An 11,641-nucleotide genomic window follows, 5' to 3' on the forward strand; every position below is an offset into this window, starting at 1 on the left:
CTCAGTCCTGTCACCGTCTCCCCGGAGCTCCGTCGTGTCTCAGCCGAGTCCAGACGCCGAACCGCCGGGTCCCATCACACGGTGAGTGTCCTGCTCCTCCGCCATGTTTACAAACCTTCATCTGGGTCGTGACTCGATGAGGAAGACGTTCGTTTATCCTGAAAAAAAAAAACCTGCTTGTGCCAGCAAACGCGAACCAGGCCGAGAGACCAGAGTCGTTTCCATTAAAGCCCGCAACCAACGCAGCTAACGGGGGTCGTTATACTGGGAATAAGGAACGGGACTAAGGGGGGATGACAGACATTGTTTATGATGTGTCAGCTGGATCTGAACGCTGCAGGATGTAGATTAGCTAAATCAGAAATCCACCTTTCCACATCAGAGAGCCCTGGTCACCATGTTTTACTTTATAATCATGATACCACACCTAGGACTTGTCTGGTGTTATAAACAGTCACATTCAGTCATGTGATCCTCCACCTGCAGTTACCAGGAGTGTGTGAGGAGGTTGTGTGTGTCCCTCTCACACACACATGTCACATTTCTCAGCCTGCACAGACCTCATTGTGTAGATGTACACAACTCAGTGTTATCTCACTGTTATCCTTTGCTGCAATGTTCAAAGATGAGCATCAGGAGACAAATCCTGATTTGTAGGGATGAAACCCAACCAGCCTTCTCCTCTCTGAGCCTGGCTACCAACCCAGCTTCCTTTCTTTCTACTTTAATATGATAGATGGATAGATAGATAGATAGATAGATAGATTACTTTATTCATCCCCGAAGGTTGGGTTTCATCCCTACAAATCAGCCTTCTCCTCTCTGGGCCTGGCTACCAACCCAGCTTCCCTTCTTTCTTTCTTTTAACAATATATTTATTGAGTTTTACATATAAGAAACATACATTCAAACATTTATGAACATACAAACCTTTATGAACACCCCCCAACCCACAATCAAACACTCAGGGTAAAGGAAAAAGGGGCAGAAATCAAATAACTTAAAATAAGATTAAATAAAATAAAAATACATATATAAAATAGAAGAATAAATGGAAGTAAATAAAGACGTAATTATACAAATACAAATAAATAAAATAAAATTCCAATCAATCAAATCAAAAGCCTAGATAAAATAACGTTCTCTTATTCATAATATTAGTTAGTTACAAATAATATATATCCTATTAGGTGCTGCTATTTTATTCTGTTTCACTCATTAGCTTCCCTTCTTTCTACTTCAATATCTGGCATTCATCATCAGATCCCCTCCTTCCTCTATTCCCCCTCTACCAGTGCTTCACAGCTAGCACAGCTCCAGCTAAGGTCAGTGGTGGGATGCTTGAAGGAGGAAGTTATCTTTAGTAAGACACGTTCTCATTATTCTGCAGAGGGACCGTGGTTCTCCAGTGTTTCCACAGACCGATCGAGTGCTGACTTCCCAGTTTTGCACCATGCCTGTTTTTCCACTTCCTTAAAGAGGCTCACTCAGATGCCAGTCAGTCATGTGCCAGGATCACATGATCAACTGCTTTTTGCCCGTGACTCCTTTATCTGGGAGTTATGAGCCAATGTAGGAGTATTTAAATGAGAATTTATGTCAAATCCTCTGACACCACAAAAGTCTTTATAACATGTTTTACACGTTATTGTAGTTTGATCTGCTTGGTTTATATAAACTGTCTGTCTGTGATGAATTAATCATGAAAACAATAGGCCTTATCTTCCCTCTGTATTCTGCAGTCTGAGGCTCTTTAAAAAAACATGATTGAGACATTGATACCTCGAGAGTTCAAGCATACGTGTGGATGTTCAAGATCTTCCCAGTTTGCCATTGAATTAAAACACAATTAATTACATATTTACAAAAGCAAGATAATAGGGCTGGGCAATAAAGTTATAATTATTGTAATATGAAGTTCAATATATATGTCAATATATTGCATTAGCCTTGGGGGAGCACAGTGAGTAGGCATACTACGTAAATAATCTAGAAAAGAAGATTTTAAAAACACAACTTTCACTTAAGAGCAAAAATCATTCTTTAAACTTAACACGGATAAAAATCACATTCATTGTGATTGTTATCGATGTATTTATCATTTTTGGTCATATCGCCAGCCCTAAGGAAAATGTGGTCTGATTTGGGTCTTTCAAAAAAAATTATTAACCAGGGGGTTTGAGTATTACCCCCTTTCCAAGCTGTAGTTGTAATTCCTGCATTGACCTGTTGGTGGAGCTGCTGTTCTCCTGCACAGATGGTGAAAGCATCCGAGCGTAAACAGGAAGATCTGTGCATCAGTGGGAAGGACAAGAAAAGGACACAGATCTAGTGTGTGATGGGATTGTCGGATAGCGAAAGAGAAATGAGGGATTCAATACCAGCGTGTGTGTTTGATCTCTCCTCTCTGGAACACACAGTACACTGCAGCTCATACCCCCCCCACCCCCTCAGTGTGTAAACCGCATCTGCAGTCACGACTCACAACTGGTGACTGGTTTGTGCTGCTCCTGCATGTAGCTGAGGGTCGATGCTACAGATATGACCTAAACAAGTGAGGGAAAATGTGAATAATAGGATAGAAAATTAGAATTAGAGATATTAAACATAATAAAAAAAAGGAGCAAGCTTTGTGTTACTGTCTGTACACATGTGACGGGGAAATAGAGGAAGATGCTGCACTGCGTGGGATTCCCCTCTTTTGTTAGCCTGACACGTCACTCTGACTGTAGGACTGAGGACCTGAGATGTGTGTGCAGCCAAGAGGAGGGGGGTTGCAGCCTAGATCTGTAACACTGAGAGATATGGCATTGTTCAGTATATATGGGTAGTTGACAAATAAGGGTGAAACAGTATACACATTTTTAACTACAGCCGTCACACTACAGGACTCTCAAAAAATGACACATTCATTGTCTGACAGAAAGAGTGACATTTATGAAATAAATCAGAGGTTAACAGTCACCTTTCAACATACACAGTACATTCCAACATCTGGGGGGCTTCCTGGTAGTGGAATAAACTAAGGGCCCCTGTAGTTGTCCATGTAACTGCCGTTTCAAAAATCAGATTTTCCATGTCACGCCACAGGACAGCATTTGGGTTCCGAAAGTTATTTTGCTGTAAATACTTATATACTAGTTTTGTGCATATTAAAACCTAATATTAATAAAGTCATTATATACAATATAATGCCAAGGCTGTTATTACCTGCTCCAGATAATTCTGGTTTATTTTGTTAATATGTAAGTTTAATGCTTCACCTATTTTACGGTCACACCGCAGAACATTTTGCGTATTCACCTTAAAATATAATCAAAACATAACAGATATTTCATACAAAATCATAAGTTTAAAACAAAGTACACCATGCATCACATCCATGTGTTGTTTAAGTGGTAAAATGCATCTAAATAAACATTCACACTTAATTACAGAAAAATCATGCGTCATGTCATCCACCCATTTAAGTTTGGCTTGGTGGTACAGTTAATTCCCGGGACATAATCCCTTATCCTTGTGAACAGCGCCATTAACACAGCGGAAAAGCAAAGTTAGATTTCACAGATGTCATAGACTTGGTGCCGTTTTACCTCAGATGAAGTGAGCTGTCATCTCAGTAATCAAAGCTTTCACTTCAACACAGGTGACCGGCTGCTAATCAAATCCTTAGTTATTAAAATGGAGACGTAGATCTTGTTGTTGCTGTTGACAGCTACTGTAACACTCATCTGTTTTATTTTCTCCTTTCCCTCTGTTCTTCTTTGTTGAATGTTTCTCTCAATTTATTCTTCTCCTCCCCACTCTCCTCACAGTTAGACGACTAAACCCGTGAAGATGGACACGTCCAAGCTGCCCATGATCAGGGATGAGGAGAGGGAGAGCGAGTTTGGATATGTTCATGGAGTCTCTGGACCAGGTTAGACACCACACACACAGACACACACACACACACACACACACACACAGACACACACAGTCGATTATTTTTTTTTTTTTACAAATATGTTTATTGAGCTTTTTATATATTGACCAGGGTTCGTATGGTCATGAAAAACCGGGAAAAGTCATGGAATTTTGAAATGTGTTTTTCCAGGCCTGGAAAAGTCATGGAAAAAAAGAATCTCCCAAAAGTTTTGGAAAAGTCATGGAAATTGGTTATATTCATATTTTCATGTCGTTCATTTACGCTGAGTTTTAAATAATTCATATGCTTTTTAAAGAAATACTCTCAAAATATAAGCAGGCATACTTGGGTTTGTGTCATTTAAGGTTTACTGTTTGCCTTGGAATTCTCATTGTTAGTTTGAATACTACATTCTGTCACTTTTTTGCGTATACACCGAGATTTCACAAATTCGGTCATGGAAATTTGGTTTAAAGTTATCGAAAAGTCATGGAAAAGTCATGGAAATCCATTGGTCAAAATGTGTATGAACCCTGATTGACATAACAACAATAAAACAACACTCAGTATTACAACTCACATTCACCCAATCAGTGCAATGACAACAAGATAAAGATAAAGAGCCTAAGGCTAGCCGAGGACAACATTCGAGAGCACTGAAGCCACTGTAGAGCTGGAAAAGTGAAGATATGGAGTCCAAATGTTCATGAACTGTCCCTCTGAAGAGTGAAGCAGACAGGTCAGGTACTCAAGGGGAAAACATTCCATAATTATCTTGTGCCAGTTCGATTTAGTGGGGACACAGTAGTTTTTTGATAAAGCTGCCACAACAAACACGTCCACATCCGTCTAACGATACCAGGCTAAATGCATTTGTTCTCATGATTTACACCACGCTTGTATTTCCAGTGGTGACAGCCACAGCCATGGCGGGAGCAGCCATGTACGAGCTGGTGCGTGTCGGCCACAGTGAGCTGGTGGGAGAGATCATCAGGTTGGAGGGAGACATGGCGACCATCCAGGTCTACGAGGAGACATGTATCCTTACTGTTAAACAATGTCCCCCCCCAGAGTCCTGGTAGTAATATTACTGTTGCTGATATAATTTGGTGACTTGATAACCCTAATAGTACCAGTTTTAGTTCATGTAATTCAAAAGCTAATGAATTACAAAGGGAAAGCTGACTTTTTGTGTTTAATAGTCTGTGTTTTGTAACGGTCATGATTGTAAGATGAAGTGTGGAGCTGTTGTATCAGACTGAACTCAGGAGTGTGTTCTCATCTTCTTTGAGAAACTGTTCTGAGCTCTCACACAAACGTTAGATTTTCCTGAGCTTGAGCACAGCTGGTGTGTCGGTTGGAGATCCGGTGCTGCGGACGGGGAAGCCTCTATCTGTCGAGCTGGGTCCAGGGATCATGGGGTCTATCTTTGATGGCATCCAACGACCCCTGAAGGACATCAATGACATGACACAGAGTATCTACATCCCCAGAGGCGTTAACATCGGAGCCCTGAACCGAGACCTCAAGTGGGAGTTTACTCCCTGCAAGAGCTTGCGGGTTTGTGTCTTTGCAAACTGTTTCTTTTCACGCTGGAATAATTAACTGAATTACACAGTAGTAAATCTACTTCCCTTTCTTACTGTTAGGTTGGCAGTCACATCACAGGGGGAGACATCTATGGCAATGTGTTTGAGAACTCCCTCATCACGCACAAGATCATGCTGCCCCCCAAGAACAGAGGCACCGTGACCTACGTGGCTCCGCCTGGGAACTATGACGTCACCGTGAGTTCAACAAGCCTCCATCGTTAGCACTGCTAAAATCAAAGTGACTTTTAGCTGTTGCTTTGTTGTTAACGTGTGTGTTTGTGTCTGTGTTAGGATGTGGTGATGGAGCTGGAGTTTGAGGGCATCAAGGAGAAGTTCACCATGGTGCAGGTGTGGCCTGTCAGACAAGTGCGGCCTGTCACAGAGAAGCTGCCTGCCAATCACCCGCTGCTGACTGGACAGAGAGTTCTGGACGCCCTTTTCCCGTGAGTCCTACATCCACCTTTTCAATCAAAACATTCAGAGAAAGACAATTTACCTCTCTTTAAAGCCATTTTAACTTCTTTTTTCTACTGTTTCCTTTGTGAAGATGTGTGCAAGGAGGTACCACGGCCATCCCAGGAGCCTTTGGTTGTGGTAAGACTGTCATCTCCCAGTCCCTGTCCAAGTACTCCAACAGTGATGTCATCGTTTACGTCGGCTGTGGGGAGCGTGGTAACGAGATGTCAGAAGTACTGCGAGACTTCCCTGAGGTGAGTAGTGACACCAATCACTCTTCATACTGGTTAGAGTGACTTGACAGGGTCACTGACATTGTTAGTGTGGTGTGGCCGACAGCTGACCATGGAGGTGGGTGGGAAGACAGAGAGCATCATGAAGAGAACAGCACTGGTGGCCAACACCTCCAACATGCCTGTAGCTGCCAGAGAAGCCTCCATCTACACAGGTAACTGCAAAAAAAAACTATCATGAATCCCTCTCCAATCACAATGAAATCAATCAGCAGCGTAACTCAATGGATGACTCATTCATTCTTATCCTGTGATCCTGCTTGTAGATTATCTCCCACGAGCCTTGTGCACTGATTGACTTTGTTTCGGCAGGAATCACGCTGTCCGAGTACTTCAGAGACATGGGATACAACGTGAGCATGATGGCCGACTCCACCTCTCGTTGGGCCGAGGCTCTCAGGGAGATTTCTGGCCGTCTGGCTGAGATGCCTGCTGGTAAGTTTGGAGGCTGCTGGAGTTCATAAATAAAAGGATTCATGCTTCAGCAATAAATTCCTGGCAATGGAAATCAAAAAAACCTTCACATAGCATCAGGTGGTAAATTCAGCTACGGCATCAGACTCAAATTTCAAACTGGATTACAAGAGACTAGAAAATCATTTTGGTGTAAATCACATGGTTTTTAGTGACTGGCTTCTGCTTTATAAAAGGAAGTAGCCGTGACCGTGAACAATTCTTTTTTGCTGGTCCTATAAAGAACCGCACTCTCATTTCCTCCTTTGACTTCTCAAATCAGTGTGAGAAGAAACAACCTTTGATTAAGTAAAGGATAGGAAGACTTGTGAGTTTGTGTTTGTTGCTTATTTCCTGGATCTTAAACCTTTTAGTCAGACCATCAAATAGCACAAGGTTGTATAATCTAACTGTAGCTGGATTGATTAAACCAATAAGAACTTGACTAATCAAGAATGAATCAGAAACAATACAGAGGGAACTGAGTTTCTTTAATGCCCAAAACCAAATTTAGAACAAGGAGTCTATGAATATTTGAACGAGTGCTTCTTTGGGTTATAGTAATATTTATAATAGAATTTCATGACCATCAGATCAGTAGTTTTTATGTAAACCTGCAGACAAACAAACAAACGGCAATGAAAACATAATCCCCTTGGCAGAGATGATGTGTATGTGAATCTGTGCTAAGAATATCACCTGAATTCACATTTATAGTCCCCTGTGTTCACATTGGAGCTCACGCCTCTTTGTTTTGAACGAGAGCCAGTTGGGTGATGCAGTGTTCAGTCGATTTACCTCCGTAAAGCAGATTTGTCACATATATTGTGTATAAAAATCAGTTATTTTTAACTCTGCCCACAGACAGTGGATATCCTGCCTACCTCGGTGCTCGTCTCGCCTCCTTCTATGAGCGTGCCGGCCGGGTGAAGTGCCTGGGCAACCCTGAGAGAGAGGGCAGCGTCAGCATCGTAGGGGCGTGAGTACAGCTTTACATCACTAGGGGGAGACAGTACTACGCACATGTTCTGTTGACTGTAACTGGAGGACAACAACAGTTAAATGAAAATGTTTCTCTCCTCAGTGTTTCACCTCCTGGTGGTGACTTCTCTGACCCTGTCACTTCAGCCACACTCGGTATTGTACAGGTAAATAATCAAACTCTAGTCTCACTTGAACTAAGTAGCTCAGTTGTTTTCAGTATTTCAGTGACCGTGCTCTCTTCTCTCAGGTGTTCTGGGGTCTGGATAAGAAGCTGGCACAGAGGAAGCACTTCCCTTCTGTCAACTGGCTGATCAGCTACAGCAAATACACCCGAGCTCTCGACGAGTATTACGACAAGCACTTCCCGGAATTTGTGCCCCTGCGAACCAAGTCCAAGGAAATCCTGCAGGAGGAGGAGGACCTGGCTGAGATTGTGCAGCTCGTTGGAAAGGTAATTCAGTGTTATAATTAGCTTCAAAATGAGAGACTGATTCTGCAGAAATATCACATTGTAAAGCATCTGCTGACCTGGTCACGACTTTGATTTAACAGGCCTCACTCGCAGAAACAGATAAAATCACACTGGAGGTGGCCAAACTGATTAAAGACGACTTCCTGCAGCAGAACGGTTACACACCTTATGACAGGTAACGTTACTTTTCCTCCTACTGGACTCAAAGTGAGACATTGAAGTTACGTTTTTTTTGTCACTGTAAATCTGATAAGTCCTAAATATGCATTTCTAAAGCCTAAAACAGAATTATTGATTTCATCTCTTGATTACTGATCACTTTAACTGATGCTCTCTTCAGGTTCTGTCCCTTCTATAAGACGGTGGGCATCCTCTCCAACACGATCGCTTTCTACGACATGGCGCAGCACGCGGTGGAGACCACGGCTCAGAGCGACAACAAGATCACCTGGGCCATGATCAAGGAGCACATGGGAGAAATCCTCTACAGGCTCAGCTCAATGAAATTCAAGGTGTGTGGGTGTCTATTGATTATTTTTATTTATATATTTTAACACATACCTAACCATATCAGATTTGTTTTCTTAAGTTTAATATTGAGGCTTTGTGAAGCTCAGACTAAGAAAAATCTTTATTTTATTTTAGTCTCAAGATAAAAAGGCTGAGAAAAGCAAAGGGAATCATTAGCCTTTAATAAAAAAAAAGATAATACTATTACATTTTAGGTAAACGTAACAATTCTATATAAAGGGAACTAGGGCTGGGCAAGTTAACTTGTTTTAATCGAGTTAACTCAAGTGATGAGTTAACTCGATTGTTTATCCGCCAATTATTTTCTTTTTTCCTGTTCTGCAGCATTATTTTCTTTTTTCCTGTTCTGCAGCAGTCAGCAACAGACTTTCACAAAATAAAAGCCTGACTTTCACAATAAAACAATAAATAATCAAACCTGAGTGAATGCGAGATAAAATAATTAATCGAGTTAACTCTAACTCCATTGAAACGAGTTAACTTGCCCAGCCCTAAAGGGAACTTAACGCATTAATAATAGTTATATTGACTTCGATTTTTTAATACAATTTCAAGATAAGAACAACTTATTGAATTGGAATGAACCTAGAAAAGGTGTCACTAATACTGTAAATCTTGAAGGTAACATTTTGAGTTTTTTCTGAGAAATGCTTGAGTTCTAACAATCATAGGGAAAAAGTGGAAAGTTAATTTTATGTCAGAATATTCTCTCCAATGCTTTGGCTACAATAACCCCCCCTCAGAGTTTGCTTTTCGTTTGTTTAAGTAGGTAACAATGTTTTTTTTGTATGCAAAGGAACATTGATTCAAAAACAGAAACAGGCCCAGATATGTCCTGTCACGATACAGGAAAGATGCATATGTAGCATGAGTTTCCAAACTAAATAACTTTAAGAAAGACAAAGTACTAAGCTCTGACAATGCCAAGCCCTTCTGTGCATCATCCCAGAAGGAAGGGAAAGTGTATTTCTTTTGTTTAACTCCCTTCCCTTGAGAGGACCGTGTGTTTGTGAGAACACAGGTCATTGTTAAAACTCCACAGATGATACTAAAGATCCTGCTCAGCCGGCTTGTTTTCTTCTCACGCTCTAAGAATGTGTTCCTCCATCTGTGCAGGACCCGGTGAAGGACGGCGAGGTGAAGATCAAGGCCGAGTACGCTCAGCTGCTGGAGGACATGCAGAACAGCTTCCGTACATTGGAGGAATAGACTCCCACCTTTGGAGACCTCTTCGATTTTCATCTCTGACCTCTTCCACTGCAGAATCACATTCCGCCTCCTCCTCGAACTCCCAGAACCTGTGTGTGCTCCCCCGTGTTCCTCTGCCGGTGATTTTGTGCACAATTGTACGTGGAAGGAAAAAGAGAAAGTTGTACTGTATTCATTATTCTCTGTAGCCTCGTATGGGCTCACCCTGGATCCTCTGCCTGGTCAAAGGTCACGTGTGTGTTCTGATTTAATGTGTTCCAATGAGGGACCTCTTCGCCTTCTTTCCTCCTTCCTCTGTTGTTTACATGATTGCTGCCTGTGTAGCTGTGTTGCTCTTCCTGAAGAGGCGCGTTCAGTTGATGTAATGTAATTCATGGACCATCTGTACAGAAGAGTATTGAATATAAATTAAAAAAAGATCAGTCTATTTATTGCCAGCATTTTGACGTGAAGGCTTTGCTGTTCTGTTTTTTCTTGTTTGGTTTTTATGGTTGTGTTTCATGCTGTTGTGTGTACTTCACTGTGTGAATGTGTCGAGCTCTGACGCTCTGCTGTTCAATGCTTTCATTGTGTTACTCCCAAAGAATTAAAACGTGGGGAGAAAAGAATAATGTGTGTGTGTGTGTGTTTGTGCTTGTTCACTGTTTGACTTCATGGTTTCTCAACATGCTGTGGAACTGGTCTTTCTGCATAACACTCACCTGTTGCCTCTAAGATGCTCCTTGGTTAAAAATAACAATCTTTTAATAACTGTCCTTAGTCTAAGATCATTTAAATGTTTGCAATCAAAAGTACAGATGTCCTGATGTAGCTTTTAAATGCCTTTTATTTGTTAATAAAACGGAATGAAAGGAAAAGCATCACAAAGCTACATTCCTTCACCTTACTTGGAATAAAAAGTACCGATCTATAATTAGAATCAACATGATCCTAACCCTAAGGGAGAGGTCATTTTTTTGGAGCCATTAGAAAGTTGCAATCAGGCTCAGCTCAATGAAATTCAAGGTGTGTGGGTGTCTATTGATTATTTTTATTTATATATTTTTACACATACCTCACCATATCAGATTTGTTTTCTTAAGTTCAATATTGAGGCTTTGTGAAGCTTAGACTAAGAAAAATCTTTATTTTATTTCAGTCTCAAGATAAAAAGGCTGAGAAAAGCAAAGGGAATCATTAGCCTTTAATAAAAAAAAGATAATACTATTACATTTTAGGTAAACGTAACAATTCTATATAAAGGGAACTTAACGCATTAATAATAGTTAAATTGACTTAGATTTTTTAATACAATTTCAAGATAAGAACCACTTATTGAATTGGAATGAAACTAGTCTTTACATTAGAGAAGGTGTCACTAATACTGTAAATTTTGAAGGTAACATTTTGAGTTTTTTCTGAGAAATGCTTGAGTTCTAACAATCATAGGGAAAAAGTGGAAAGTTAATTTTATGTCAGAATATTCTCTCCAATGCTTTGACTACAATACCCCCCCCCCCCCCCCTCAGAGTTTGCTTTTCGTTTGTTTAAGTAGGTAACAATGTTTTTTTTTTATGCAAAGGAACATTGATTCAAAAACAGAATCTTAGGGTTAGAAACAACATGATCCTAACCCTAAGGGAGAGGTCATTTTTTTGGAGCCATTAGAAAGTTGCATCGAGACCAATGAGCGTCATCAACGAGGTGACAACTCCCTTTAAAGTTTGTTCCCCCGGTTTGGTGACATGCACCTGCAGCTCACTTC

At 40.9% G+C, this 11,641-nt stretch overlaps 1 protein-coding gene across 1 annotated transcript; it reads left to right on the forward strand.

Moving 5' to 3' along the window:
- atp6v1ab (ATPase H+ transporting V1 subunit Ab) lies at window positions 1-10,715 on the forward strand. The gene is made up of 15 exons (XM_061093461.1): window positions 1-81; window positions 3,816-3,919; window positions 4,817-4,945; window positions 5,253-5,467; window positions 5,557-5,694; window positions 5,791-5,942; window positions 6,047-6,209; window positions 6,295-6,403; window positions 6,561-6,683; window positions 7,566-7,680; window positions 7,786-7,849; window positions 7,933-8,136; window positions 8,238-8,332; window positions 8,498-8,669; window positions 9,805-10,715. Exons 2-15 carry the CDS (start codon window positions 3,838-3,840, stop codon window positions 9,895-9,897), a joined length of 1,854 nt encoding a protein of 617 aa, XP_060949444.1. The 5' UTR covers window positions 1-81; window positions 3,816-3,837; the 3' UTR covers window positions 9,898-10,715.
- The last annotated feature ends 926 nt before the right edge of the window (window positions 10,716-11,641 follow it).

This window comes from Limanda limanda, chromosome 20 (assembly GCF_963576545.1).
Source record: "Limanda limanda chromosome 20, fLimLim1.1, whole genome shotgun sequence".
NCBI lineage: Eukaryota > Metazoa > Chordata > Actinopteri > Pleuronectiformes > Pleuronectidae > Limanda > Limanda limanda.

What these genes read in the sequence shown, in the direction of transcription:
- atp6v1ab (XM_061093461.1), top strand. Translation starts at nt 3,838, where the DNA reads ATGGACACGTCCAAGCTGCCCATGATCAGGGATGAGGAGAGGGAGAGC. An exon ending in CCACACTCGGTATTGTACAG is followed by an intron (nt 7,850 to 7,932) that starts GTAAATAATCAA and finishes CTCTTCTCTCAG; the next exon opens with GTGTTCTGGGGTCTGGATAA. An exon ending in TCAGCTCAATGAAATTCAAG is followed by an intron (nt 8,670 to 9,804) that starts GTGTGTGGGTGT and finishes CCATCTGTGCAG; the next exon opens with GACCCGGTGAAGGACGGCGA.